We start from the raw sequence: 27,946 nt of genomic DNA on the forward strand, positions 1-27,946 counted from the left end.
TGGCCAAAAGAGGCCATTACATAACATCTAAATTTTTGAGTGACGTGTGACGTTCGCCCTGGGCCCGAGTCGACGTAAACTTTACCAATCAGGAAGTACGGGTTTCTCCCCATCTTCGTGTACTAAAACACAAAAATATCAGCGATTTCTCCAGATTAACCACGATATAAAAACTCCAAAGTAAACTCTTTTGGTTAAGAACTCAAAGCCGAACTTAGTGTAGTGGCCGCTCGCATTTTACCGCAACATCTGGATTTTTAAAAATTATATTTAGTGTTTTAATCGTCGCGAGGATGGATGTTCCTCAACTCACCGAAGATGAGATGGCTGAGATTAAAAAAGACGTGAGTTCACCGCCTCACTCTCCCTCCGAATGGACGCCGTAGTTGATCATAAATCAAAAGTTATCGAAACTAGCCGGAATGTACCAAATCACAACACCCCTATAAAACTAGATTACGTAAACGTCTTGACATTAGGGACACCTGTGCAGCCAAAACCAGGCACATGCTAACATGCTAATGTCTTAAACATACATTGACTGTGTTGGAATGTACTAAAGTCTATCGTTAAAGAAGTAAATATTTTTACAGCACTATTATTCTATAGGTGTAGGTAATAGGCTTGTGAATACACTTTTGAGGCTCATACAGACCAATAATTCACGTCATGAAGCATATATTTTCAATTATTATTTTTGCAAAGGCAAATATTTAACAAATGAGCTCTCCCAACACCATCCCCCAGGTCCTGATCCGCATGCGGCACTACCTCTGTGAGAAGATCCGGGCGCGTTGCCATCTTGACTACTTGCGCTCCCGCCGCATCCTGACTCGTGACGACGCAGAGGAAATCAACAGCAAGAGCACGCAAACCAGCAGGACAGGCTGGCTGCTGGACATCCTTAGCGAGAACCCCCGTGGCCTCGACGTCCTGGTCGACTCCATCCGGGAGCTGCGCTCACAAAACTTTGTCATTCACAAGATCACAGATGAGGTGCAGAAGACCAAAAATGAGAAGCTGGAGTCTCTCAAAGGTTTGGAGGCAGCATCTTACATTCAGTGTAGGGTTTTCACACCACTCTACCAAATTGTGAGGTACAATTAATAAGAAGCATTAAACACTCTCCCACAAGCATCATTTGAAAAGCGAATACAATAATAGTGTGTTCTAACTGGCAATGATAGGATATATTACATTATCAAATGAGATTTAAAAAAATCCTACTTACCCATCATATAGTACCTGGCGGCTGGCTCCTCGTCACAAAACACCTCTACTTTACACTAATGACAAAAGTTTGCTTTTGTCCTGCATCTCTTCTATAATGGCAAGTCCACAAGGGAGCGCAAACTCCCTTGAATTCTTGAAATAAATGACTACAATATGGACATTTTTTGAGATGCATGTGTATTTATCTCTTGTTCTTCTACAGCCGCAGCTTCTAGTTCCTCATCCAAGAACGGCCTCACCCCTCCATGTACCACCCAGGAGCTCTCCGTAACATTCTCAAACGACTCCACCTTGCTCTGCTTCCCAGACGGACAAGAAAGCTCCACAATTTTAAAAGTCGGCGTCTGCCCCAGTGCGCCGTCGCTATCGAATGATGGCGATCTGACGTTCGTGGCCTCGTCCTCCACCACAACCTCTTCCAGCCTCCCTAGGCCAGGAGACCCCGGAGCGCCCACTCTGCCCGAGGAGGAGGAGGACGAAGACGAAGAGCAGCCGGCGGGGTTACCCTCTAACATAGATGCAGTGTCACCGGGGTCCACTGTCAGCGGAGCGGACCCCAACTTCCAACCTCTCCGCTCGCGTTGTCTCACCCCCGCGTCAGTTCGGAGCAACTTATACTAAAATAGGTTTAGTGTGTTTGTAATAGAGAACATGTCCTGCTGCTTTTTAAAAATGCTCTAAAGCACTTGAGTCTTTAACATTTTAGATGTGAACATTTAGGTGCACCTGTACAATTTGATTTTAAAATGACTCATGTAAAAAACTATCATTACAAAGATACAGCTCAGTTTTGATCTGTATTCTTTTAACATGCTTATGTGTAGAATTGACACTGAAGAAAAATAAAAATGGTGTAATTTACAATTTGCATGTATTTTTCTGGTATAATTTCAGCTGAAATTCATAAACGACATCGACTTCCGATTTTAAAAGAAAATACGTTTTGTTGCTACGACAGCTATCGTGAAAGCGCTATATAAAGATGACAAGCTATCTACGGTATATTTAAAAAAAAATCATATACCGTCTACTTCCGCTTGTTGGACCCGCCCCTTTTTGGAAAGGATGATGATCAGCGTAATTGAACCATTTCGTTTGTATTATACGGCGTATTAGAAGGTTTTTTTTTTTTTTTAATCAAAATTTACAAGTTCACGAGCGTTGATAATAAAACTCGTTTACTTCCGGCAATTAGCCCCGCCCCTTGGCGTCACTTCTTGTAAACAAAGCAGCTGTCTTTCGTCTTGTGGTCCTTCGTCCTCGTCCCTTCCAACTTCTTCACTTTGGGGGACGATGGCCCAGGCAGGGGTGGTCCTGGACAAGGATCAGTTCACCTGCTCTGTGTGTCTGGATGTCCTGCGAGATCCGGTGACCATCCCGTGCGGCCATAGCTACTGCTCCAACTGCATCCGCAACTACTGGGACCAGGATGAATACCTCGGCGTGTTCATGTGCCCCCAGTGCCGACAAAGCTTCAGCCCAAGGCCAGCCCTCGCCCGCAGCACCTTGCTAGCCGACGTGGTGGACCGATTCCAGCGTAGCGGACTCCAGGAGGTCCCGGCAGGCGGAGAGGAGCAACAACAACAAAGCCTGGCGGAGGCCGGCGACGTGGAGTGCGACGTGTGCCCCGGGAGGAAGAACAAGGCGGTCAACTCCTGCTTGGTGTGCCTGGCGTCGTACTGCGAGCTGCACGTCCGGCCCCACCACGACTCGGCCGTATTTAAGAAGCACAAGCTGGTGTCAGCCTCCAAGAGGCTCCAGGAGAGCGTGTGCCAGCGTCACGATAAGCTGCTGGAGGTCTACTGCCGCACGGACAAGCAGTGCATCTGCTCCATGTGCCTGGCGGATGAACACAAGGGACACGACACCGTGCTGGTGGAGGTGGAAATACAAGTCCAGCAGGTAACTAGTCCTTTTGACAAAGGGTAGAGTAGAACTTAGCATGCTCGGGGGGGTCATGCAAATAACCCTATGATGATCAAAACATGTCTTCCTAATATATCATGAAGTAAACAAGTTTGACACTTTTTGTACAATTCTCCTGATGCACAGAGACAGCTGGGTGAGATGAAGCTCAGCTCCCAGCAGAGCATTCAGCAAAGAGAGAAGGAAGTTCAAGAGCTAAGACAAGCCATCTTTACTCTTAATGTACTAAGTCACGCACACTCGTCATTTTTATATTGAATATCACAAATGGCCACTTCACTGGTTTCTTTTATATCAAACAAATTATTTTAGGTGCATTACCCAAAACAGGTAATGCACCTAAAATAATAAGAACTAGTGAAGTGATTAAAAAGGAAAAACAAGATGAACTTAGTACAACTATCACAAATGGCACCTCGCTGCCTCCTCCCCGTAGCGTTCAGCTCGGCTGGCGACGGAGACGAGCGACGTCGTCTTCACCGACCTTGTCCGCAGCATGGAGCTGAAGCGCTTCGAAGTGCGTGAGTTGATCAAGGCCCAGCAGAAGCAGGTCGTGAGTCAGGCCGAGCGGCTTCTGGAGAAGATCCAAAAGCAGATCGCCGAGCAGAAAAAACGAGAGGCCGATCTGGACCGACTGACCCTCGCCGACGACCACCTGCATTTCCTTCAGGTAAGCAAAAATGATACATCCCCAAACCGCTGGTCAAACAATTTTAGTTTTCATGATGTCAGAGCTTTTAGTCCAGGAATTAGGTGGTTTCCCTCCAAACTTTATTTCCCACTTGATTCTTTTGTTGCGACAGAGCTGTCAGGCGCTGGAAGCACTGCCGCCCGCGACGTCGCCGATCCCTGCCGTCGCCATGGAACCTGGCTTGACGTTTGACTCTGCCACAAAAGCCGTGTGCGACTTTAAATCGCTGTTGCAAGAGGTTTGCCAGGATGGCTTCGTCAGCATCTATGAGAAAGGTGCGCTTTTGCTTGACCCCGTTAGTAAAAGACATTACATGGAACGCACCAACAATTTTCATGCGTGCTCCATCAGTGAGAGAAGTGGTGATCACGGCTCCCCCCAATTTGCCCGTCCACATCGACTTGACCGGGCCCTCGGCTAATGTGACAGCAACCTTGGATGAAATTCACCCCCCTGTACAAATGGAGGAGACAGGTGAGACGGCTATAATAATCACTCGTGCGAAACCTTTCAAAACAATACTGAGACACGTGGCAGCTTTCTGGCTTTGTAGCCATAACATAAAAAGATCATGTTACGTGAGCTATATTCTGGAATTCTCTTTCAACCTAATGGAAAACATGGACATGAAGTACGTGCGTTTGTGCGTGTAGGGTTCCTGTCACCTGGTTTGGAGCAAAGCCATATGAGCCCCCTCAACCCATTCCTAAGCCCAGGACTGGTTGTGCCCAAGTTTGTCTTCTCGCCTTTTGGTTGGTAACTGCTGCATAGAAGGCATTTTCTCCATAATATGTCATGTTTAGGTGAAACGTAAAAGCAAAAAATAAAAATGTATCAAAAAACCGATGCCATTACAAATTGTATGTTTCACTCCTAAATTTATTTTAACATCTATTTTATCTATCAACCAGCTTGAAATAAGCTTGTCAATTTTACAAACCGCCAAAGGTAGCTTTTTAAGATGGAGGAATAGATATAAGGAATTTCTGTTAAACGAACATTATGTGTGAATATATTTTGTCATCCATCTCATAAATGTTATTTTTTGCAGGCTCCAAATTGTCTACGGGCTCCAGGCAGAGGCAACATCAGCGCCGCACTCACGCCAGAAAGAAATGAGACCTGAATTTAGACATCACGCAAAACCTTAAACCTTGATCATCAAGCTGCAGTGTTTTCCTCTTTTGACATACCGCTTCACCATATTTTTTGGTAAAAAAAAAAAACTGGGAACTACAGTTCAGTTGAGTACAGAACTCAAACGCCAAATTCATTACAGGACTGAACAGAGTGTCGTAGTAAGATTTTAGTTAGTTTTTACACATCATTAGTTACATTTGGTTTTACATTTTATGACAATGTGACTTCTTTTTTTGTAATTATTCATACAGACATATTATTTTGGTTTGTGTCATGCTTACAAAAAAAAAACTGAATTGTGAATGCTGTTTACAGAGTGTCAACAAACATAAAGATGCAGTGTATTGGGCTTTTTCGCATATATTTATTGTGTTTATACAATGATATCAAATATGGATACTTTGCAATGTTGAAATAAATGGACACATGACGGTAAATCAATTGCATAGTAAAATCACTATTGTGCGCAATACTAGTGCAGTATCTCATTGAATTTTGCAGCTTACCTATTTAAGTGGCTATTGCTTCAACAGCAGTAGGACATTTGAAAATAGCATGCAAGAGAAGACATTTCTACAAATATTTACTTTGATTTTTTTCACAGACACGTTAAAAGCAAGCCCGAAGCCTAATATAAATATTGTGCTTCGTGACGTCACGTCCTCCCGTCTCCAGCAGGTGCATTTAGCAACATACCTGTAAGCCACGCCCACGAAGGTCTCTCACGGGAGTAAGATGGCGGCAGGTGCATCGGCAACAACGGCGTCGACAACCTCCACTATCTCCGTGGAACTGGACCAGTTCAGTTGTTCGGTGTGTCTGGAGGTTCTTCGGGATCCAGTGACCATCCCGTGCGGCCACAGTTATTGCCTGAGCTGCATCGAGGACTACTGGAGCAGAGGCAAGCCGCAGAAGGCCCAGTACAGCTGCCCACAGTGTCGCTTGGAGTTCAAGCCGAAACCGCTGCTCAATCGCAACACTGTCCTGGGAGAGCTGGTGGAGAAGTTCCTCCAGAGCGGAGCCCAAGAGCAGCCGGCCGACGAACGCCTCCGCGGGCGGGGGCAAGGCGTTGCGGTTACGCCCAAGGTTAATAACGTTGAACTTCTAAACGAGTCGTTGAATTAATATGCGCATGCGCAATTGACCACCGACTTCTTCCGGGTCTTGGTGTACTTACTTACTTTAAATTTTGAATTTTATTTGAGTTTTAGTTCAGTCTTATTTAATTATTACTTCATCAAAAGACACAGTTCTGAACGCAAACTCTAAAAGTGTCTTAAGTAAAGGACATTAGGCATGCTGCCTTTGAATCAGCACAGCACAGTGTTTTTCAGTAAAACATTAGAGTTACAAAAGAAATTCATTTAGGATCTTATGTTCTCTGTTCTCATCACAGTCCAGTGTTGCCAAAGAGAAGCTGTGCCAGCATCATCAAAAGCCGCTGAAAAGCTATTGCCGTGCTGACCATCAGGGATTGTGCTCGCGCTGCCTCAAAGGCCAACACAAGAACCATGACACCGTGCGGCTGGTGGACGAGCGGCTGGCCCAGCAGGTATGTCTGGGGCCACCACCCGAGGGGGGTGCATACATGACACATTGTAGCCAACCGGTCAGCGGTGGCTCGCGCAAGAAGTTCAGTTTTTCAATACCACTCACAGGACTCAAAACTGCCTGTTTTTGTAGAAAAAACTCCAAGAAGCATCTTTGAAGTGCACGCAGAACATCAAGGATGTGGAGAAGGAGCTGCGCTATGTGGTCAGATACATCAAAGTGAGTGTGTGTACATGAATACATTCATGTACTTTTTTTTTTAAATTGTAATTTCTTATCAAATTCGTAATTTTACCCTCAGCACGCCACAGAGGCGGCAGAGGAGGAGAACGACAGGGTCTTCTCCAAACTGCTCCGCACTATCGAGAAGCAACGGTGTGACGTGAGGGAGGCGATCAGAGTGCGCGAACGGGCGGCCCTGGCGCAGACAGAGCAGCTGCTGGAGAAGCTGGAGCGTGAGACGGCTGATATCCGGAGGAACGAGGCTGAGCTGGAGAAGCTCTGCCGCAGCGATGACCACCTCCATTTCCTTCATGTACGCCAGAACACACAGGTAAAATCCATCGGTTCCAGCCCTCTTGTTATTATTTTTTTTCTAATTCCAGAAATGCAGATCCCTTCATTTCCAATCCAAACGGGTGCTGATGCCCGACACCGACGCATTGCCATACTTGATGTACAAAACCATGCGAGGAGGCCTGGCGGAGCTGAAGGACGGTCTGGACGAAAACCTCCAGAGGGAATTCAACAGAATCTCAGATAAAGGCAAACGCCGCAACATGTTAACGCTAAATTTATGGCAATCGATGATCAATGATGTTTGTCTCTTTCCATTTGCAGTGATTTCACTCAAGGAAACCAGCATTCCAAATGAAAAGACTAAAGGTGTACAATTAAGGTTGCCACGTGCCGACAACATGGCTTGGGATGCAGCAAGCAAGAATCCTGTTGATTTTTTTAATGATTCCTGACAATTGCAGTTATGCTCTGAAATATATTATATGTAAATAAAAGTGCAAAACTAGTACTTTTTAGAAAATTGTTTGTACTGTAGATATGAAGGTTTTTGTCCTATTGGTTTGCCTAAAGTTAGCTGAAATAGCCTCCATTTATTTCTACTCTAAAAAGAGAATATATATAAGGAGCATGAGATAAATAGAAAAAAAAAAACGGCTAAGCATTTCATTAACTGACCAGGAGATGGCGACACCATGGCCTTGTAAGGCCTTTGGTTAAAAAAAATAAAACATGTTTAGTACAGATTGGTGCCATTGTAAAGAATATTTTTTATATTGAATCATTCTGCGGGTGTGACCAATGTCACTGTCAGTGAACCCTAATCTGAAAGCTGCAGCACAAATTGAATTTTTAAGTATTATGGAAAAGTAAAAGAAAAAAAAAAGACCATGTATAGTACAGATGGCATCTTTGTAAAGAATATTTTTTTATATTGAATCTGTGTGGGTGTAAGCAATGTCACTGCCAGTGAACCTTAATATGAAGGAGCTGGAGAACAAATTGTATTTTTAAATTTTAATGAACAGCAGCACTTTTCTCAGATCTTATTGAAGGCGGCAACATCGATGCTTTGCACCTGCATGAGCGAGGCGACAAAAACCCAAAGTTTACCTCAAAGCTTTGAAATACAAAATAAAAGTATCCATTTTGTTTACTCACAAAGTCCTCAAACTTGGTGATCTCCTCTTCCAAGATGTCTGTGCCTACTTTGTCGTCCTCCACCACGCAGTTGATCTGCAGCTTCTTGATGCCGTAGCCCACTGGCACCAGTTTGGACGCGCCCCACAGGAGCCCGTCCATCTGAACCGAGCGTACGCACTCCTCCAGCTTGGACATGTCAGTCTCATCGTCCCACTGGGAAGACGCAAAAACTCATCTGCCAAACCGCTGCTTCATGTAAATTGAGGATCACAGAGTTCATCTCACGTCTGAACTTGCAAAGCACAGCGGCACAACCGTACATCAAGGCCCTAGTGTTTTCGTTATCGAGTCGGGACTTACAGGCTTGACATCCAATAAGATGGACGACTTTGCGATCAGGGTTGGCTTTTTGGCCTTCTTGGCTGTGTAAGCTGCCACGCGCTCTTGCTTGAGACGAGCCGCCTCCTCATCAGCTTCGTCGTCGCTGCCAAACAAGTCCACGTCGTCGTCGTCGTCCCCATTTTCTTCCACTTGCTTGACGGGAGCAGCCTGGCAAAGCAAATGGGATTAAGAGACAGGAGAAGGTATGACGACATTGTGCTCTCCTACCTTGACTGTGGGGCCGGCGGCGGTTGCTGGGATCTTCTCCAGCTGAGCCACTCTGGCCTCAAGCTTCTGCAGGGCGGCCCTCATATCACCCACCACTAACAGCAACGACAGCCCAGTTAAAACACCAGTCAGGCAAAATAATGCTTCAACATGCCCACCTTTGTGTAAAGTGTGGTTCTCCACCTCCAGGCTCTTCATGCGGGCAACCAGCTCCTGTTCGCCTGAATGCGAAGACGACTGTGGGGGGGGGGGGGGTTTAAGAATGAAAATTTTATATTTATATTTTATATTTCAGATAGTTCTCATAGAAATTTCTTATGAATGGGTGAAAACACAATTAGTATAGTTGGGTGAATTTAGAATTGGATACAAAAAGATGATATTTTTCGATTCTCTAGTTATAAAGAAGACAGCCTTTCTTCTACACACACAAGAACCCATATCAATGCAATTAATTGACCAATTATGAATTTCACGCCACATTAGCATGATATGATTGTGAACATGATGCAAAAAAAAAAAAAATAAAATAAATGAAGCCGTGCGATGATATTCTGTTGGTGATTGCACATAAGCATCAAATGATCCATGGAGGCCATGCAGCGTTGCCACACACTCGCGACTTACGTTTCGGTGCTGGCGCTTTTGCGGTCGCCCTTTGTGCTGCTGCACGGCGCTTTTCACCTGTGGCATTGTAAAGCGCGGGTAACGGGAGGACGCAAAAAAGATTGCATTAAAACAGAAAAAAAAAACATGAAGCCATCACACGAGCCACAAAAGGCTGCCAAACCACGTGACCTCACTGGCATGTTCGCTAAGGCTTCTAAATTGAGCGCACGCACACACGTGTGCACACGCACACAGCTGCTTGGCGCGATGATGTAACCGAGGCTTAAACCAACAGAGGCCAGCGACACTGATAGTGCAGCTGGACTTTTCGGGGTCAAAGGTTTTATGCTAGGGATCCAAAAACTCTCACTGTGGATTAAAAGATGCCGCTCACGTTTGATAGGAATCTAAAAATCAAGCTCATTTTAAGGAGATTTTTTTTTTTTTTTTTACACTGCTGAGTTTTGGAGACTCCAGGTTATATACAATGGCTGCATGAGAACTGTAATCAGGAACCTGCTGATTATCGGGTATGTTATCTAACAACTCACCAAAGCAGGAGAGTGTCAGGAAAATAATCTGCTGCACTTTTGCAATAGGTAAACATGCCCCCATGCCGCCCTAAAAAGGGAGTCACCTGTTGCTTGGGGGCGGCTCCGTTGGCACCCTCGTAGAACATCCTCTCGGCCTCATCGTAGCGGTGCTTGTCGAACCAGATCTTCTCGGCAGTGAGGCACTGAAGTCCACTCATGTTGGCGCTAAAGATGGGGGGGAAAAATAAAAAATTCAAACTTCCATTTGTTATAATTGGCACCCATAAAACTGACAAAGCAAGATGCTTCGTATGACACAGAATTACCTGGAGAATAAAATAATACTCAATAAATAGAAATGTCTTTAGATTACACGAAAAAAAAAAACTAAGCATAAATGCCCCCCTAAATAGCTTGCATGCAGTCAGTTTACAGAATCTCTGTCTAAGGGGGCTTCACTGGCCACTGACAGTTGCTCTACTTCCTGGTGGATATTTATGAATGAAATTCTATGTATTCATTTTGGTGGATGAACCATCATATTTGACTGGTACGTTTAAATATCATACGAGTAAGTGTTTCATATTGTACAAATGACATGCAACAGTGCAACAAATGGCCCACTTGTGTCAAATCAACACATTCCTCAGGCAGCGAGGCAGACCAGTCAACTCAGCAGGATCACCGCACAAGAGGCCAGAAAGTTACAATCAACAGGCAGCCACATTTAACAAGTCGCCTCCCTCTCTTCTGCTTTGATACACTGAACACGTTGTTGTTTTTTTGAATGACAACAAGGAGGCCAAAAGACAGAGCAAGGCAGACAAAGAGTAGTACACATCGCATTTCCACCATTCCTCCCGTGTCACACTTGTCCCGTCCCGACCTGTTGTCGCTCTCAGAGAAGCCCTTCTTCCGAAACTTGGGCTCCCTGCTCCCTCGGCCTCCTTTTTCCGTCTCGGACGACGAGCGGTAGCGGCCCCGGCTGTAGCGCCGGTGGGGGGTGCCGGATGACTTCACCGTTGGGATTTGAGCGCCGTCCTGCTGGTGGCGCTTGGCCCAGTGCCCCCTGGTGTTGGGGCTCCTCGGAGAGGACGATTGCAGCTTGTGGGCGGCGGGGCTTCGTCCGTAGGATCCGCCGGCCTCCACAGAGGAGCCCAAGTACTCTTCCTCGGGGCCCGAGCTCTGGTTCTCGGACTGAGACAAACGAGCGTGGCGACGCATCTTGCCGAACTGGAGGTTGTCTCCACTGATGATGCTCCTCTCTGGCGTGGCGGCGGGCTTAGGGGCCGCTCCCTGCTCGGAGCTCAACTGATCCATTCCGCTTAAGGAGGAGGGGGGAAAAAAGGTGCTTCAAGCAACAAGTGCCAGCTAACTTCACACAACAACTTTTGGATACCAGGCCATTCAAACTGTGGCGGACAGGGCGAGTATTCCTCCTCCCGCTTCTTCTCCCTTCTGTCCACCACCATGCTCGTGTTGATTTTTAATTTTGTTATCATGAACGACTGGCAACAAGGAGCCATTGCATGACTCATGATATTTTGTTTCTCTGTTATGCAAGGGGGCTTTTATGAGAAACTGCCAAGAGGCGTAAAACAAATGAAAAATTGGAGGCAAATCAATATGCGGCAAACTGCGAGCATAGCAATGTAAATCATAGCGCTCATACGAGCCAACCTAGTATTTTGGTGATAAATGGGCTCAAGCATGGTTTGAATGGCCTCATGCGAGTACATGTCAAAACCGTTTTTAACATGCTCTCGAAGGGTGATGATTGATCAAATAGCTTCATTTTGAGCAAAAGGTGTTTACTGTCATTCTAGGAAGAACAGCAAAACCAGGCTCGAAATTCAGAATGGCTGCTATAGTACTAGTTTAAAGGACGCCAAATAAAGCTAATGGATCAATCTCACATGACACTTTTAATGTGTGTTTGGTGTTTCTTCATCTCCACACAATTGGTATTTGGAGTGAAACCTCCAAACTCAAACACGTCTTGAGTTGTATAAAACAAATGTCTATACTTAATTCCCGACAGACAGTGTTGGGCTTTGGAAGTTACACTATAATTCGTTTTGATTGATTCAATGAGTAACTTGACAAGCACTATTATACAATAATTAACCACAACAGTTCAATTAAGAGGTACAATGAAAAGCACAATTAAAAAAAAAAGAAAATTAAAAAAAGCAGAACAGACATGATTCCATTGTGATGAATTCAGTGTTCCCGCTGATTAAAACACATCACAAACCCAATAAAACATTTTTGATTGTGTGCAAATTCACATCCAGAAATAATGCATATTTTTATAGCACTTGCAAAAACATTTAACATGCTGATTCATCTACAAGCAGTTTTACCAATTGATACTTTCCATGCAAGTCAATTGACATTTGAATTATTTCAACAGGCAGAACATGTAATAAGAGAATGAATTAAAAAAAAATAAAAAATAAAACAGGCACAGCACTCACCTTTGATGAAATGAAAGATCAGCAGACATGTGAAATACAAATAATTAAATGTATACATTTGCGCCATTTCATATTGGACACTTATTAGTTAAACCCGGAGTATTAAAAACAGTAGATGAATCGGTCTCAATGCTCTCCTTAACATTTTCAGACATGAATTGCGGATGATATCCCAGAAGTAACCGATATCGATAGTTAATATCTATCGACGTTATTCGAGATGGCACAACTCCGTTGAAGTTTTTGACAGCTGCAAACTCGAACGGCGACTGAACACGTGGCGTGTCCATGAAGGGAAATGCCACACAGTCGCTCGCTTTTGAAACCGGATGCGTTTGTTAAAGTTTGAGGGTGTAGGCAAGTATCCCCACTTACTTGATTGTTTTATTTGACGTTTCAAGTCTTCGGTGCCGTTTCTTCGCGTGCTGCTTCGGTAATCCGACCGGAAGAGAGTTACGGTGGAGCGGACGTCTTTATTCGTCAACGCGGAGGGGGTTGGCCACTTTGGAGTTTTCCCTAAAATATCCATTAATAACTCCTTTAAATGTTCATAATGTATTCATTACATGATTAAAAACGGATTAATATTCATCTGTTGAATATATAAGGCGCATGTCATTTTTATTACTATTTACGATCAAACTTAACTATGGTATGATCCCTTTCGCTAAAGACTACCTTCCCCATAATGCTTTGCGAAAAGGTATTTACAATGTATGCGCCCTCTTTTGACGTAACTATATGCGATCAGATTCATGCCAGAAAAAAAGTAGTACATACTGTACTCGATCTTTGTTTAGCTCTTTTGTCGCATTTTAAAACTACAGTAATATTTCTGGGACGCATCTAAAGCAGATTTTTTTTCCTTCTTAGATTTATGTTGCTTTATGTTGATTAGATTTATGTTGATTAGATGTTTATGTCAAGATGATCACACACAATGCACAATGCACCACTGCACTTTATTTATCTACTTAACACTTTATTGATGACAACGTGAAAGAGTTGGGTTTTTCTATTGTTGCATATAAAGAGAGAGAGAGAGAGAGAGAGAGAGAGAGAGAGAGAGAGAGAGAGAGAGAGAGAGAGCTGCTGCGTACTCAGCATTTGAATTGATTAATGTAGTATTTCAATTTACAGCATTAAAGTGACATGGTTCCAACACCGTAAGAATGGCAGAGTAGTGTCACGTGGCGTTTGAAGGGGTCAACAATGAGGTAGGCAAAGGTCTGTTCCTCGTCACGGCTGCCGGGGTAACACCGGCCCGATTCATCCTACAGTGGGGAGACAGAGCAGATGACTCGAACTTTGTGGCCATTTCCATCAACATCCAAACAAGTAAATGCTAGACGTACATAGACATGTACTTTGAGCACCATGGAGACTACGGCAATCCTTTTAGTTTCTGGATCCTTTTGAACACTGCAAGAAAAACGATAAAAAATAGTTCGTATCTCTTTGCCACGGTAAACTATCAGTAAATTGTATTTTTTTTCTAAAATTTAGAGCCAGAAACAGAGAAAAAAAAAACTCATATTGAACCTTTTGTACCTGATGAGCTCTTTGTAGATTTTTTTGGTAACATTGATGTAAGGCTCAATCGTGTCTTCATACTGGTTCAGCTCTCCACCGAGACAAAGGTGCTTGAAGAGGCGAAATAGAAATTCCGCTCGCTCGGCGCTCCCCAATATATGGTAGTTGTCTGACTCTTCATCCTGCAGCATCTGCACACACGCAAACATTTGTTTGGAGGGGAAACCAACCAAGTGGTGAAACAAAAAGAAAGTCTCACTTCTCGGAGTTTGTCATAGTCCGGGTAGACTTCGTGGAAGCATCTAGCGATGTGCCCGGAAGATGCCACGATGCCGCAAGTGTAGATGGGGTCAAAAAGGTCCATGGAGACCTTGGTGGATGGTACCACCTCCACGTCCACTGATGCTACTGGTCTGTCTGTGAAGAAAAGGAAAGTTAGACCCGAATGACCTACTATGGCGTGACAGGACATACCGAAAGGCTGCCAGCCGTCCATCATTTTCACACTGGAGAGCACGCTAGCGTCTTTGAAGAAGCACTGTATGAAGAGTGATGGCGACACGTATAAATAATCAACAACAAATAAAGACGTTAACATTTTCCTCAAAACACCCCATGGATCAACACTTACAGCATGCACTATTACCGTATTGGCCCGAATATAAGACAACCCTGATTATAAGACGACCCCCACTTTCTCAGTCTTATTTCAATGCAAAAAAACACCGTCTTATATTCGGGCCAATACGGTACTGGTGAGGCCCTGTCTCATGAACAAGTTGGCTACTGTGGATATAAAAAGTCTACACACCCCTATACCAATATAAACAATTAAAACCCCTTTCCACGATTTCGTAAAACTACAATAACTATGATAAAACTATAAAGATAATGATAAATAAAGTGGCCCAAATTATAATTTTTTTCTCAGGTGACTTGCCGGAGTGACGTCACGTCATACCAGAGCAAACCTGTCGCTATCGTATAGGTGAAACTTCTGGTCAAAGCTGAACGTCTGTGCGGAGAGTCTCCCGAGCATCGACCTGAAAATAATTTAAAAATATATATATATAATTACATTAGGACACCGCCAGATGGCGACAGAACATAGTATATTCACAAATGTTTTCACTGGACAGCTTATCTCGGAGTTTACCATTTCATCAACAGAGCTACGGTCTCCTTTTCCTCCAGGAACGCAAACTTCCTGGATGGCACTGAACGGAAGGAAAAAGTTCGTTCAAGGTCATTATTATCTCCGGACATAGCTTGTTGTGCTACCGAAGCTGTGAAGAAAAAAAAACACGTGAGAGGAACGAAGGCTTCAGAGACAAGTGTGCTCATACGAGCCTTGGTGTTGCCTTGACAACGGACGCGCAGACGTCTATTGTCACAGTTTTTTGTTTTTTTTTCTAGAAGAATCGACCGTAGCTAAAAAAACAAAAACAACATTGTAAAGTTGACATAACAAATGCTTTTATTTTATAAATGAAATGAAAAAACATTTTTATGTTGTCATCTTTAGGTAGATTCCGACCAGATTTGGACTGGAAACTACATCAATGGGTTTTGTTTAGAATTTTTTTTTTTTTTTTAATAAATGCTTCTGTTATTTGTTGTTCTTCATCAATATATATTTATGTAGATTTTAAAAATTCATCTTACTATTTAAAACACAGTCTCAAACTCAAGGCCCGGGGGCCAGATACGGCCCGCCACATCATTTTATGTGGCCTGTGAAGACAAATTGTGCATCAAATTCGTGTGTCATTACTAGAATTGCAATTTTTTTTTAAATATTTGACCAGTTTTTACTCGTCTGATTTGAAAACGAGTTATTTGTAAAAAAATGAGTTTGACTCCCTTGATTTACAGAAAATGGACAAAACCCTGAAATTGAAAAAAAATTAATATAAAAGTATGGCATCAAAATTGTCTTAATTTTGCATAGGTTTATATTGATACAATTTTGTACATTTAATATTGTGAATATTTATTTTTGTGTGAATTTATTTATATTATATTTAATTATTTATCATAAATGTAAACTCATAACCCTTTCAGATTATAATTGATTATATCTCATTTTTAAGGGAAACAGATGAATAAAATGAATACATTAAAAAAAAAAAAAACTTCCAAATAAATAACCTACACCGATGCATTCCACTACGTCCTTGGTCGAAGTAATAAACACTAAACAACGTTGTGCTTGGCTGGCGTGAATTGAAGCACATTTTCCAAGTCACTGAGCCAGCATTATTGAAAGTATCTAATGTGCAAGCCAAACTTTTTTTTGACAATTTGAGCTACACTTTTATTATTGCGTATGCCATGACAGACTGCCTTGGCTTCTTCTACATTTAAAACCCTTCAAGTTATTTACATCGGCCTGGGAGGGGCGACGACAATAGCAGCGATGCATTTACGTGCCTCTCTTGCAAATCTTGAGGCCTTCAATCATGCATCATTAGCTGTCACATTATGTTGCGCGCTAGTCCTGGCTTTACTCCTGCGTATTGCTTTAAATGTGTTGGTTTGACAACACACTTCATCTTCCATGCAGAAAATAATTGACATAATAACCGTCAGGAGTTTTGAGCGACTCTCTCTCTAATCACAAGGTGACCTCGGTTTGTCAGTAAGTCATTACGGCGAGTCGGCTAAGGGCTAATTAATGTCATGTTCTTGTAACCTAGCGTCATCATCACGCATGCAACCTGCTGTACGCTGCCGCCTCACGCTGTTAAGTGATTCATCCACATAAGACAACGTCTCCCTCATTTAAAACAATTTGAAATTGGACATTTTATGGACTCTCAAAGCACAGGCCAAGTTCAAAGCATAAAAAAGAAAAGGCCAGACTTGATTTTACAGTGTGATGATATTGAGAAGCTTTTCACTGGGTGTGTCATCCACTTAAGACAACTAAATGCCTCCCTAGAATGAAAAAATAAAAAGATATTTATTGGATTTAAGTTGTAGTTTAGGCTTACAATACTTACATTACATCACACAAATAGATGTTTCGGTGGGTGGCCTAATCAACTAAACGCCTCCTCAACCTGAACAAGAAACTTTTTCAATTTGATGGAAGTAAGACCACACTGACGGGTGTCGACATAACTCGCTGGGTCATCCACTTAACATGCCTCTCTCAACTACAAACTTTCTAATCAACAAATTAATGACGCTAATAAAGCCAAGTGACGCACAGCCATGGCCTAATGATCACGGAACATTTGCAGGATTCCATAGAGAGAGACAGACTTTTTAAATGAACGTAATTCAGTTAGCCGTCTGCCCAATCAAATCAAGCCGATTTGCTCATGCGCACGCACGCATTTGTCCGGGACGTGCACGCCTCCGCCGCCGCTCGCTGACATTCATTAACGCGTGACCGATTGCCTCCCATTAGCGGCGAGAAGGCGCGTCGTGTCTTTAAATGGACCGTGCAGTCTTATATGCATGCCTCTCCTGAGATGTGCCTCCACCTGATTCTCAGAGAGAGAGAGAGAGAGAGAGAGAGAGATTGAGGGCTGCTAGTGCAAAAGAGAGAGTGAAGAGGAGAGACTCAAGTTTGCATCTGGCAGTCATCTATTTTAGGTTGACACAGTTCATATTTCATAGCGGGGCTGCACACACACGGAACTCAAATCTTCTGGAATTGTCGCCATCATCAGCACCACCACCACAATGAGGCCCAATAAGGAAATATTTTCTAAACATCAGGAGAGATTCTTGCTTTTCTTTAGTCTTTGTGTCTCCACGGTGAGTGCCATTGAATCTCTCATTTGTAGATTTAATATTGATTCATTATTATTTCTTAGATGCACGGGATATTTTCTCATTAGCCTGAATTAGTGCTCCATCCAGTCATGTACAAAAATCAGCTGGGGAACCGTTGGATAGTTTTTATAATGACTGCAATCGTGTTCATATTTAACAACTTAAATTCATATTTAAAGTGCTAGACAATTTTGGTCATGAAGTTGACTGTAGTGGTTCTTGACAACTATTGAGCCTTCCAGAGATTCTGCAGAATTGTGGCATCAGAAGAATGTACATTCCTTGCATACACTTGAGAATGGACACACAACAATCATGTAAAATACTACAAAATGAAAGAACGAGATCACGCTCAATTGTCATTGTCAACAAAAGGTCCGGAATTTTGATCGTGCCTTTTATACGGACTCAAGTACTGTAAATGCAGGACATTGCCGTGACTGGGTACACGACATCCTTCAATCAAATAATTAGATGATGTCACAGTAGAGATGTATTGTAGTTTGCCAAGGTCAGGACAGACGGGAACTATTTTATTATTACCTATTATGGACAATTTAAGTCAAGGTGCCTTTTGTACAGACACTGTCAGAGCTAGGATGTTTTTCCTTGGAAGGACAATGGGGGGGGTGAAGCTATCTCAGGGTGTCCGCAATTTATTTTTATTTTTTTAAACCAAAATTCTTTAGTAAACACTGTTAGAGAATCAATACATGTTTTCTATTGGAAACAGGTGGAAATATTGAAAATAATTCTGGAAAAATTGGAAAATAGCCCCAAAGTCAAGACCTGGGGTCCAAGCATATCTGAAGGGGTCCAGTGCCCCTTGCGGCCCACCCTCTAGCGCCGCCATTGTATACAAAGGTGGGATATTGCCACTGTAACAATTGCTTTCGACACAACAAGAAAGAAGAGTGATGTCAGTTTACACATTCTTTCCCCCATGAGCATAAGAGAAGCCATTTGCGATGCGTGTGAGTATGCAGCACTATTTTGTCATGTTTTCAGGTGGACGCCATTCACCCGGACTGCGCCATCATTGCTCAGCACCTGAGGGCCGGCGAGACCTGCAGCCTGGAGAGGAGGAGAGAAGTTGAGAACCAGACGACGCGCGGCGGTGGGTGACTTTGCTGATGATGCTTTGCATGCAAAAAAAAAAAAAAAAAAACTTTCCCCTCCCAGTCAGGATGTCACAACAAGCTTTTTAGCTCCACTTCTTCACAGAATGAACGCACTTGAGCGATTTGACGCTAAAGTGATCTAAATGCGGCATTCGACATCCCGCTGGCCTTTGTGTTCTCAAAAAGTGCAGCTAAAATCTGTCGTGTGTTATTTGGGTCATCATTTTTTCATCTTTCAAACACGGCAGCCAGGTCACCCAAAAAAATCTGACCACAGCATTTTGTCTCAAGTCTTCGCTGAATCACTGTCAAGTTTAAGATAGGCATGTGTTTTCTTTTTTTTTTTTCAAGTAAATGCTTGACTCTTAGCCTTCCTGCTGCCATGGCGCCATCCACAGTCATCATCGTCATCAGCACGCTCTCCCCTGGGCGTCCAAAGCAATTCCAAATGAGTGCGGCTAATCCTAAATAAGGTGACATTCAAGTGTCATAACATTTCTTTGAAAGCGGACACAAAAGGGCAGGAAAGGCTTGTTCCTCATTTTTCTTTTTGTGATTTGTTGGCCTCAAAATGGAGGGGGGGGGGGGGGGGGGTGGGGGGGTGATGCGACATGTGCATCCTCCTACCCATCACCTCATGTGATTACGCCTCAACACAAAGATGTTGACCGTGGTAAAACCACGTGCATCTTTCCGTAATTCATGTAGGGTATTGATAAATGAGGGCAAATGTTACATCATACGCTTCTTCTTTCTTTCTTTCTTTCTTTCTTTCTACTATCGGTTAAAAATGAAAATCTGTCTGACTTTGAGTTTCCAAAGCCAGCACAAAGTCAATCCCACATGGGAATTGTTCTACTATCTATCTGAAAGCGCTTCAATTTGCGAATGAACTGCGCTGCAATTTGATTGGAAAGCCACTAATAAAACCTGCTTTAGCTTCTTTGTTAACCGCAGCTCAGAACAATTGTCAAGGCGACAACCTTATTGATTTTAAAAGGTCAATTCATTAACAGTACACTGGAACATCCAAAGTCAAACAAACTGTTAAGTGGCACTAATTAAAACCAATCCCATGGGAAATAATGTAAAGTGAATCCACTTGGAATGTGTTTTCTTTAATAATACATATTAATCGATAAAATTGAACTTCATAAAAACATACATCAATAACAATTACCATATTTTCTGGACTATAAGGCGCACTGGACTATAAGGAGCACCTTCAATAAATGGCCCATTTGAAAACTTTGACCATGTATAAGGCGCACTGGAATATAAACGCATTAATTTTCTGCGCCTTATAGTCCGGAAAATACGGTAAATGTAAAAAACTAAACCGTATGTCATGATTTCTGACACTGTGCTGCTCCTTGCGGCCTCTAGGAGGCAGTGTAATATAGTTAGAGACACACCTAAAGAAGAGTTTTACAGCTGACTCACTAAGCTGCGGTAAGAAAATACAACTCAACTTTTTGTTTATAATTATTGGGAAGACACAGAATGGACAAGAAACCGAATAGAAAGTAATAATATCTTAAATATATTTTTAAAATCATCCATTGGCCACGCACAATACATACAGCACATACATGCAATTATATACAACTGGTAAATTAATTGAATTATATTTCATCATATAATACATATCAAAACAAATGAATGACAAACTATAATAAATATGCTACTTAAATTGCAGCAATATCCACATCATGTTAGCGCACACAGCTCAAGTCAAGCCAAGCATTATTATGAATAAATAAACTGTAACGCTGTTGAATATATTGCCTGCTTGATGGGGCAATAAAAGAGTGCATCATAAAAAGTGACTAGTGTGTTCAGTTCAATTCATTTGGCCTCACTGAGATGACATATTTACATACACACATAGCCAGCAAATGTTACCTCAAATATTTCCACATCCCTGATGTGTTCTTTGTGACAGGAAGGCTCGGAGGCGACTGGCTTCCGTGCGCACTATCGTCCGCTTCAGGTCACTCATTGAGGTGACGTCACCTTTACATGCCAATGGACACAAATAATCATATAGGACAATTTTAGGAAGGAGCACGACAGGTTATTGCATGACTGGTTACAGCATTTACTTCCTCCTGCAGTTGACATTTATTCTGCTGTCGCTTCAGCCAGGAGCATTATGATTGACCCACCCCTCCCCCCATAATTGTTCTATATTAGTCACTTTGTCATCATATCACCAGGACTGGGAGGGAGTTGAAGAGCTAAGTTCCTCCGACTTTTTTACCTTCACCTTGTCTCCTCGGTCCTCGTCCTGGGTGATGACTGTTATGTAAGAGAGTCTGTGGAAAAATGGTTGCCCCCCCCTCCTCCCCTTTTGTGACAGGAAGCAAGAGACTAGCATGACTCGTAGAAAAGGAGACTGAAGGAAAGACTTTTTAGCAGAATTGTCGGATGGAAAGTGTCAGGTTGTTTGGTGAACTCAAGACTAATGACAAAAATATTTGGAGGTTTGTGACTGGTAGAGAGGAAGTACAGTATTCGTGCAATATCAGGAGAAAATAGTAAGTTGTTAGAAAAATGAAGGAAAAGTTTTGGATGGATTTATGTCCTTTTCTTGACTGTTTCCAGGATGCCAGACCGAGTGGGACCAGATTGGCTGCTGGTTGAGAGCCGATGTAGGTCAGGTGGTCAACGTGTCGTGCTCTGACATCTTTCAGCATTTCTCCAGGGGTCAAGGTTAGTTGGATATGATCAGAGGTCACACTGGATCCTTACGAGTTCATTGTCGTCTTTGCTCCCATGGTAAGGGTCGGTTTACAGGAACTGTACAGCAGAAGGCTGGTCAGACATTTATCCGCCCTACCAGGAAGTTTGTGCTTTTAGCGACGACAACGGGCCGGAATCAGAGGTTGGTCGTCGTCACGCGCATTATTATGGAACAAGATACTAACGAGGCTTCTTTGTTTCCCGGTTGCAGACGAGTTACCTGTCCACCTTTCGACAGGTGTACACTGTGGGCTACGCCACCTCGCTCGTCTCTCTCATAACAGCCATAGTGGTGTTCACTGCTTTCAGGTCAAAATAAATATAGAAGATTTAGCTTAGGTTCATGTTTTACTTTTCTTCATTCCTAAAATGACTTCACATTGAACTCTCAGGAAGTTTCGATGTACCAGGAACTACATCCACGTCAACTTGTTCTCCTCGTTCGTCCTGAGGGCCAGCGCCGTCTTCATCAAAGACACGGTGCTGTTCGCTGACGAGACGCTGGACCACTGTTCCATGTCCACGGTGAGCCTTCGCCCACTTAAGCGTGTGAAGAAGTTGACTTTAACGAAAGGGACCAACCCGTTGCTCCCGTCAGACGGGGTGCAAATCGGCCGTGGCGTTCTTCCAGTTCAGCATCCTGGCCAATTACTTCTGGCTGCTGGTGGAGGGCATGTATCTGCAGACCCTGCTAGCGCTCACCTTCGTCTCCCAGAGGAAGTACTTCTGGTGGTACATCCTGATTGGATGGGGTAAGTCTGCCTGTTTGGTGTTAATTGAGGTGTCAGGTGCCATCCTTATCTTGTGGGCTGAAGGACGAAGAAGCAACCAGCGGAGGACTACTTCTATTTTTTCATTAAAGTCGCAGTTGGGAATGATTGACCCAGATCACTATGTATCAGCATTGTTTTCAGAACAAGTTAGAGACTTATGGTGGAGGGGGGCCACCATTTTTCAACAGTGCCAGTTGTATTATACATTGTGAGAAAAAGCCATCTAGTGTTCAGTGGTGGTATTACCATTAAAAATAGGAAAGAATTGATGTGAATTTTATTTAAATTTGTGTATATTTTCATGTTATTTTATTTTACATTTTAAATTCAAAAGTGGACTGTTTTTACAGTGGATATGTTTTTTAACTTTTATATTTTTCATTTAATTTGAATTTTATTTACATTTATACTTTAAGAAAATGTATTTTATTCATGATGTCATTTGGCTCAATGGTAATCACAATATTCTTTTTCCTACCTGTCCCAGGCCTCCCATCCATTATTCTCATCCTTTGGGTGCTGAGCAGATTCTTCTATGATGACAGAGGGTACGATAAACAAAATTGTTACATTTAGTCACGTCACAACAAATAAAAGAAACCAAATCATGATTTATTCCACATGTGGCTAGGTGCTGGGACGACACGGACAACGTTGGCATTTGGTGGATTATCAAAGGACCGATAACAGCTACGTTGCTGGTGAGTTGCACGTCTAAATATTCCAAAATAGGTGCCTTATAACCGTCATATCCAACAGGTCAACATTGTCATCTTTATCAACGTGATCCGCATCCTGGTCCAGAAGCTCAAATCTTCCGCCATGTCCGGAAACAATGACACCGGACATTTTATGTGAGTCACAGACGATGACAAATTGAAAGTCTTTGATGTGGAAAAAATTGCTTTTGACTTGGAGGCTCTAAACTGGCAGGAGTCATAACCTGGAGGAGCGAGCGAGCGAGCGAGCATCTACAGAAGTCTCTTTCAACTTTACACTGATTGAATTTGACTTGAAAATCAAGTCTTTGATATCTGACTTCAGGCAAAACCTCCGCCAACATTGTAACCTCAAAAATGATGCTCAAATGCATTTTTACCTTTATACCATTTAGTAGAACTAATTAAGATGACTTAGCTGAGAAATTTGGGGACTGTTATGCTACATGCCTTTTGACCCTAATGCAGTATCTATAATATTCATACCCCTGAGACATTCAACATATTATATTATTTTTAATAAATTAACCAAACTGTTAAGTACAGGATGTGTATATTTTACACTAACATTTTTATATGAATAATACTCAACTGAAACAATTCAGATGCTAAGATGTTAAAAATAGCAGACGGTGCCAGAAATAGATTGATCCCCCACCAGGATTGTTCAAAGAAGGTGCCAGAAAAATCTTTGTAATACAAATATTAGGTGGGATATATCTAGGCTTGCGAGAGATCCATCTTACTAGGATGGGAGACGTTTGTTAAAAAGGCGTTTTGAAAAATGCAGTTTATATGGATATAAATCTACATATTGTTGGATTTGCTTCACAATCTGGGAAGCGCGCTATCCGCCACTCACGGCAAAAGCCATAGCCAATCACCTGTTATCCAATTTACTCATTTTATTTCTTCAGTTTTAGGAAAAGGCTAAGACACCAAAACAAAATCTAGACTTACACAGGTTGGTTGAGTTCAATCACAATCGATTATGGGCGATTTGGTGTGTTTTCCATCTTGGCGATCACCTTTGGCCGGGTTCTTGGTTGTTTTCCTCCTGCCGCTCTTCCTCTGGCACCTCTACCGGTTTTATCTCCAAGTGTTCTGTATGTGAGTGCCTCCAAACCACACTGATTTTTCCAACATCTCCACCTGGTGCACTTAATCAGCTGCCTCCAGGCAGGAAGACACACCCTAACCTGAGGCAGCTCACCCAGAGAGGGGTGTGGCCTGCAGCTCAACTCAACAGTGATTTAGAAAATCATCAGGCATGCATTAAACAGTTCCTTAAGGGTCATTAAGCTATTCAGGCAATATATCCAAAAACATTTGTTATTTCAAAGTGCTCAGAAATCCATCCATCCATCCATCCATCCATCCATCCATCCATCCATCCATCCATCCATCCATCCATCCATCCATCCATCCATCCATCCATCCATCCATCCATCCATCCATCCATCCATCCATCCATCCATCCATCCTCTTCCGCTTACCCGGGGTTGGGTCGCGGGGGCAGCAGCTTTAGGAGGGACTCCCAGACTTCCCTCTCCCCAGCCACTTCATCCAGCTCATCCCGGGGGATCCCAAGGCGTTCCCAGGCCAGCTGAGTGACATAGTCTCTCCAGCGCGTCCTGGGTCGTCCCGGGGTCTCCTACCGGTGGGACATGCCCGGAACACCTCCCCAGGGAGGCGTCCAGGAGGCATCCTGATAAGATGCCCGAGCCACCTCATCTGGCTCCTCTCAACGTGGAGGAGTAGCGACTCTAACTGAAAATCATAGGAGTCTCCATTTTAGGCCGATTGATAGGAGCTTTACATCTTTCCCATGTTTGGGCATCAATCCGTAAAGAGAATGTCATATTCATAATCAAAATGTATCAAATGCTAACATGCTAGCCGGGTGGTATGGCAACAAATGGCAAGAAAGCAACCTTGGTAGCAAAAGCACTATTTATAAGGGTTTTCAATTTTGCTTTGTCATCAGTTACGACTTTCTCTGAGAACTGCAAACAAACTAGAAGTTGATATGCTAACATATAAAGAAAAATAATAATAAATCCCTCTGTTCTCTGGTCCTGCTGAGGAAACTACAGTAACTAAAAGTGAGTTGCTGCTTTATAGCGTGACATTTAATCCACTGATTGGAAATTTGCATTTGGGTCTCACCTGACATTTCAAACAAAAGGACGCCTTTAATGACGGTGATGCTGTGGTGTTGTCTTGTCATCTCCCATGTGGATGTTTATCTTCCGCAGAAGGCTGGCTAAATCCACGCTTTTCCTCATCCCTCTGTTCGGGATGCACTACACTCTGTTCGCCTTCCTTCCGGAGAACACGGGCGTGGCGGCCCGGCTCTATATCGAACTGGGCTTGGGATCCTTCCAGGTACCACCTGCTCCTGTTTTGTTGCCACCCAAACAAACCGTCAGCCGGTCTGTGACGTCATGTGCATATCCTCTATAGGATCGATATTTTCATTATCCATGAAACCAGTGCACCCGAATGCCCTTTTAAAGATCCAGATCTTTTTTCCCCCAGGGCTTTGTGGTGGCTCTGCTTTACTGTTTCATGAATGGAGAGGTAAGTGAGTCCATTTTCAAGGCAGTCAATTATCCTTGCAAAGAGCATCTTAAATACAGAATGGCTTCTTTGTGGACATCAGGCTTTGACCTGGCAATCATGCCATGTTTTTGGGGTTCATAATACAGTACAGCATGAACCTTCCTTGCTTCCCAGGTGCAGGCAGAGCTGCAGAGGTGGCTGTGGAAATGTCACAACCAAAGTCAGCCAACATCAGCCAAGCGAAGTATCAGTCAGGTTAGCGTCGGAGCGCGGGGCGGCGGCGGGCTTCGGCGGCCCCCTTCCACTGGTAACATCTCTACCGTATGACCGTAAGCAAACCCCTGAAGGGACATTTAAATCCAGATTTTGGGTTGTCATAACAGGAATGTGGATTCTAGACTGTACTGCACTGAGCCTTGACCAACTTCTATGTTCATGTTGGACCTATAATTTAACCTAATGGATTAACTCATCGGAATTTTTTGTATTTTATTTAATTGGCTTGATGTTTTTTTGTACTGTATACATTCTATGTTGTACCTATTTGTCAACATGTTATTTAATTTGCACTAAGTGATTGTGATTAGACTGAGCATTTAGGATGACAATAAATACTCTAGTGTCTTATTATACAAACCCCAATTGCAATGAAGTTGTGTATATTGTAAATAAAACCAAAATACAATATGATTTGCCAATCATTTACAACTATTCAATTGAATACACTATAAATACAAGATATTTTGTCCCAACTGACTTTGTTTTCATATTGTCAACATTCACTTCATCAAAATTGGGGTTTGTAGTCCATTTTAAACCAAGTTAGGAAATTATTTTGTTGTTTCTTTTAACTTTACAGTATCACTAGGCACTTTGAATCAGTTCACACCGATATATTGTCACTGTATTTTACATGAAATTTTATACAAAATATATTGTATTTCCATTGTTGCTGAGGATATAGAGAAGGACATGTATGTGAAGGGGGGGAGCACAGTAATAAATGAAAAAAATGCATTTTTTTTTTGAATTTTGAAAATTTGTGAAAAAATTCACATATAAGTCGCTCCTCAGTATAAATCGCCACCCCACCCAAACTATGAAAAAAAAACGTGATTTATAGTCCGAAAAATACGGTAAATGAAATATAAAGTAAAACGTATATAAGATGAATAAAAACAAATTGCTTAAGCAACAACTACCAATGAGCTACAACAATTTTGCACATTTTTATTGAGCATTCAAATGTACACAACAACGATGTGGATGTCGGACGTCACCTTTTTTTTTTTTTTTTACGACACATTGTTACAGGAATCTGGATGACCAAATATCCTTTTTTTTAAATATATAGTATACATTTACTTTTCTTATGTGTGTTACCACAGACGTGCATACACATTTTACTATCACGCGCTCGCTAACTCGAGCGATCAAAATGGAGTCTCAACACTGTAGGACTCAGTCGAGAGGTAAAAAAACCTGAAAATAAAATCGACAATACTGTATATATGATTGAACACCATGTAGATTCATAGCAGGCATCATAGAAGAGCAGCTGAGCGACAACTGTACATTCAAAAATGCATTGGCAATAAACAAGTTAGTTAAACTCAAGTTAGTCAAACACGCGAAAAAAATTTACACATTTTTAATATTCATTGAAAAATGTTCTCAATTGCTTTCTAGCCAAGACCCAAGACAACTCTTACTTTATCTTAGCTTGGCTGAGATTAGCCTAGTTTTATTTATGCTAATTCACCCTATAATTAGCTCAGTAGTTTTGGAGGTGCTTGTAAAAAGTTTTAGTGACAGCTGTTTTCAGGGGAAAGCTAACAAGCCAGAGTACTAGCTTGTCACCTGGCGCTCAAGCAGTTGAAAATTCCCTGAAATATCCAACTGTAGCATTTTGCTCTCTTTTCTTTGACACATACATATAAGCGAAAATAGCCCGTATGCGGTCAGCCGAAGCTGGAGTATTGAAGTTAAATGTCACGTGATGTGAAGCTAAACGCTAAAGAAAAAAAAGTGCTTCGACTCCTCACGCAGTTCACAGTATGTTTTTGGAAAAGAAAAAACAAAAATATTGGGACCTCACAGAAGGCACAGTAACAAAATCACACTATTAACATGATTTTTTTTTGTTGTTTTGTTTTCTTGTGTTGAAAATCCTTGTACATAAGGCCCATAGCTTGAAATTTCATTTAGGATCTCCATTAGCTTTGGCAGATGCCATCGCTATTCTTCCTGGAGTTCCACCATTGTCTTTA

The 27,946-nt window shown here is 42.5% G+C and overlaps 7 protein-coding genes across 15 annotated transcripts in view; 4 read left to right on the forward strand and 3 right to left on the reverse strand.

The window, feature by feature from the left end:
* The window catches only part of ift22 (intraflagellar transport 22 homolog (Chlamydomonas)), a 35,815-nt gene extending 34,895 nt beyond the window's left edge, over window positions 1-920 (reverse strand). For 4 of the 5 annotated variants that reach the window (XM_049747483.1, XM_049747484.2, XM_049747480.2 and 1 more), the window contains exon 1: window positions 314-473. The gene's annotated coding sequence lies outside the window, so the exon portion shown is untranslated. Of the gene's footprint in view, window positions 1-313; window positions 474-771 lie in introns of those variants that run through there. The other variant, XM_049747481.2, reaches the window with a different exon arrangement.
* Window positions 48-2,097, forward strand: bcl10 (BCL10 immune signaling adaptor). The gene is made up of 3 exons (XM_049747468.2): window positions 48-344; window positions 748-1,036; window positions 1,436-2,097. Exons 1-3 carry the CDS (start codon window positions 294-296, stop codon window positions 1,852-1,854), a joined length of 759 nt encoding a protein of 252 aa, XP_049603425.1. The 5' UTR covers window positions 48-293; the 3' UTR covers window positions 1,855-2,097.
* A 295-nt stretch (window positions 2,098-2,392) lies between these two features.
* Window positions 2,393-5,431, forward strand: LOC125985008 (E3 ubiquitin-protein ligase TRIM47). 2 transcript variants are annotated; one of them, XM_049747435.2, is made up of 7 exons: window positions 2,393-3,135; window positions 3,286-3,381; window positions 3,596-3,829; window positions 3,963-4,125; window positions 4,202-4,324; window positions 4,504-4,602; window positions 4,902-5,431. In XM_049747435.2, exons 1-7 carry the CDS (start codon window positions 2,527-2,529, stop codon window positions 4,967-4,969), a joined length of 1,392 nt encoding a protein of 463 aa, XP_049603392.1. In that variant the 5' UTR covers window positions 2,393-2,526; the 3' UTR covers window positions 4,970-5,431. The 2 variants fall into 2 exon arrangements, with proteins under 2 accessions (XP_049603392.1, XP_049603393.1); XM_049747436.2 differs by lacking the exon at window positions 3,286-3,381.
* A 248-nt stretch (window positions 5,432-5,679) lies between these two features.
* On the forward strand, window positions 5,680-7,565 carry LOC125985017 (E3 ubiquitin-protein ligase TRIM65). Its single transcript, XM_049747451.2, has 6 exons — window positions 5,680-6,076; window positions 6,387-6,542; window positions 6,674-6,760; window positions 6,843-7,076; window positions 7,147-7,306; window positions 7,382-7,565. The coding sequence occupies exons 1-6, from the start codon at window positions 5,726-5,728 to the stop codon at window positions 7,510-7,512; spliced, it is 1,119 nt and encodes a 372-aa protein (XP_049603408.1). The 5' UTR covers window positions 5,680-5,725; the 3' UTR covers window positions 7,513-7,565.
* A 494-nt stretch (window positions 7,566-8,059) lies between these two features.
* LOC125985013 (elongation factor 1-delta) lies at window positions 8,060-12,914 on the reverse strand. 2 transcript variants are annotated; one of them, XM_049747443.1, is made up of 9 exons: window positions 12,807-12,914; window positions 10,838-11,275; window positions 10,056-10,176; window positions 9,437-9,493; window positions 8,968-9,046; window positions 8,810-8,904; window positions 8,561-8,749; window positions 8,219-8,413; window positions 8,060-8,135 (listed from the first exon to the last, which is right to left on the reverse strand). In XM_049747443.1, the coding sequence occupies exons 2-9, from the start codon at window positions 11,269-11,271 to the stop codon at window positions 8,097-8,099; spliced, it is 1,209 nt and encodes a 402-aa protein (XP_049603400.1). In that variant the 5' UTR covers window positions 11,272-11,275; window positions 12,807-12,914; the 3' UTR covers window positions 8,060-8,096. The 2 variants fall into 2 exon arrangements, with proteins under 2 accessions (XP_049603400.1, XP_049603401.1); XM_049747444.1 differs by lacking the exon at window positions 9,437-9,493.
* A 460-nt stretch (window positions 12,915-13,374) lies between these two features.
* On the reverse strand, window positions 13,375-24,358 carry cfap300 (cilia and flagella associated protein 300). Of its 3 annotated transcripts, none has more exons than XM_049747467.2 (9): window positions 24,140-24,358; window positions 22,871-22,925; window positions 15,121-15,232; window positions 14,926-15,007; window positions 14,439-14,502; window positions 14,224-14,381; window positions 13,983-14,155; window positions 13,787-13,853; window positions 13,375-13,705 (listed from the first exon to the last, which is right to left on the reverse strand). In XM_049747467.2, exons 2-9 carry the CDS (start codon window positions 22,899-22,901, stop codon window positions 13,574-13,576), a joined length of 819 nt encoding a protein of 272 aa, XP_049603424.1. In that variant the 5' UTR covers window positions 22,902-22,925; window positions 24,140-24,358; the 3' UTR covers window positions 13,375-13,573. The 3 variants fall into 3 exon arrangements, with proteins under 3 accessions (XP_049603424.1, XP_049603423.1, XP_068504776.1); XM_049747466.2 differs by having other exon boundaries at window positions 24,072-24,358; XM_068648675.1 differs by lacking the exons at window positions 22,871-22,925; window positions 24,140-24,358 and adding an exon at window positions 16,970-17,352 and having other exon boundaries at window positions 15,121-15,395.
* LOC125985009 (vasoactive intestinal polypeptide receptor 1-like) lies at window positions 17,323-27,798 on the forward strand. Its single transcript, XM_068648674.1, has 13 exons — window positions 17,323-17,735; window positions 18,762-18,870; window positions 21,482-21,589; window positions 21,661-21,761; window positions 21,831-21,928; window positions 22,012-22,144; window positions 22,218-22,371; window positions 22,880-22,940; window positions 23,024-23,093; window positions 23,152-23,246; window positions 25,370-25,499; window positions 25,653-25,694; window positions 25,851-27,798. Exons 1-13 carry the CDS (start codon window positions 17,661-17,663, stop codon window positions 26,001-26,003), a joined length of 1,329 nt encoding a protein of 442 aa, XP_068504775.1. The 5' UTR covers window positions 17,323-17,660; the 3' UTR covers window positions 26,004-27,798.
* Window positions 27,799-27,946: the final 148 nt, after the last annotated feature.

This window comes from Syngnathus scovelli, chromosome 17, assembly GCF_024217435.2.
Source record: "Syngnathus scovelli strain Florida chromosome 17, RoL_Ssco_1.2, whole genome shotgun sequence".
Taxonomy (NCBI): Eukaryota; Metazoa; Chordata; class Actinopteri; order Syngnathiformes; family Syngnathidae; genus Syngnathus; species Syngnathus scovelli.

Coding starts and splice junctions, on each gene's coding strand:
- LOC125985009 (XM_068648674.1), top strand. CDS start 17,661: ATGAGGCCCAATAAGGAAATATTTTCTAAACATCAGGAGAGATTCTTG. Junction 25,500..25,652: donor TGGGCTTGGGATCCTTCCAG/GTACCACCTGCT, acceptor TTTTTCCCCCAG/GGCTTTGTGGTGGCTCTGCT. Junction 25,695..25,850: donor ACTGTTTCATGAATGGAGAG/GTAAGTGAGTCC, acceptor CTTGCTTCCCAG/GTGCAGGCAGAGCTGCAGAG.
- LOC125985008 (XM_049747435.2), top strand. CDS start 2,527: ATGGCCCAGGCAGGGGTGGTCCTGGACAAGGATCAGTTCACCTGCTCT. Junction 3,136..3,285: donor TGGAAATACAAGTCCAGCAG/GTAACTAGTCCT, acceptor CCTGATGCACAG/AGACAGCTGGGTGAGATGAA. Junction 4,603..4,901: donor GTTTGTCTTCTCGCCTTTTG/GTTGGTAACTGC, acceptor TATTTTTTGCAG/GCTCCAAATTGTCTACGGGC.
- LOC125985017 (XM_049747451.2), top strand. CDS start 5,726: ATGGCGGCAGGTGCATCGGCAACAACGGCGTCGACAACCTCCACTATC. Junction 6,761..6,842: donor ATGTGGTCAGATACATCAAA/GTGAGTGTGTGT, acceptor TTTTACCCTCAG/CACGCCACAGAGGCGGCAGA. Junction 7,077..7,146: donor ACCACCTCCATTTCCTTCAT/GTACGCCAGAAC, acceptor TTCTAATTCCAG/AAATGCAGATCCCTTCATTT.
- bcl10 (XM_049747468.2), top strand. CDS start 294: ATGGATGTTCCTCAACTCACCGAAGATGAGATGGCTGAGATTAAAAAA. Junction 345..747: donor TGGCTGAGATTAAAAAAGAC/GTGAGTTCACCG, acceptor ACCATCCCCCAG/GTCCTGATCCGCATGCGGCA. Junction 1,037..1,435: donor GAAGCTGGAGTCTCTCAAAG/GTTTGGAGGCAG, acceptor GTTCTTCTACAG/CCGCAGCTTCTAGTTCCTCA.
- LOC125985013 (XM_049747443.1), bottom strand. CDS start 11,271: ATGGATCAGTTGAGCTCCGAGCAGGGAGCGGCCCCTAAGCCCGCCGCC. Junction 9,494..10,055: donor GAGCCGCCCCCAAGCAACAG/GTGACTCCCTTT, acceptor ACAATGCCACAG/GTGAAAAGCGCCGTGCAGCA. Junction 8,750..8,809: donor CCGCCGGCCCCACAGTCAAG/GTAGGAGAGCAC, acceptor TTGCTTTGCCAG/GCTGCTCCCGTCAAGCAAGT.
- cfap300 (XM_068648675.1), bottom strand. CDS start 15,308: ATGAGCACACTTGTCTCTGAAGCCTTCGTTCCTCTCACGTGTTTTTTT. Junction 14,503..14,925: donor ATAGCGACAGGTTTGCTCTG/GTATGACGTGAC, acceptor CTCTTCATACAG/TGCTTCTTCAAAGACGCTAG. Junction 14,382..14,438: donor GGACGGCTGGCAGCCTTTCG/GTATGTCCTGTC, acceptor TTTTCTTCACAG/ACAGACCAGTAGCATCAGTG.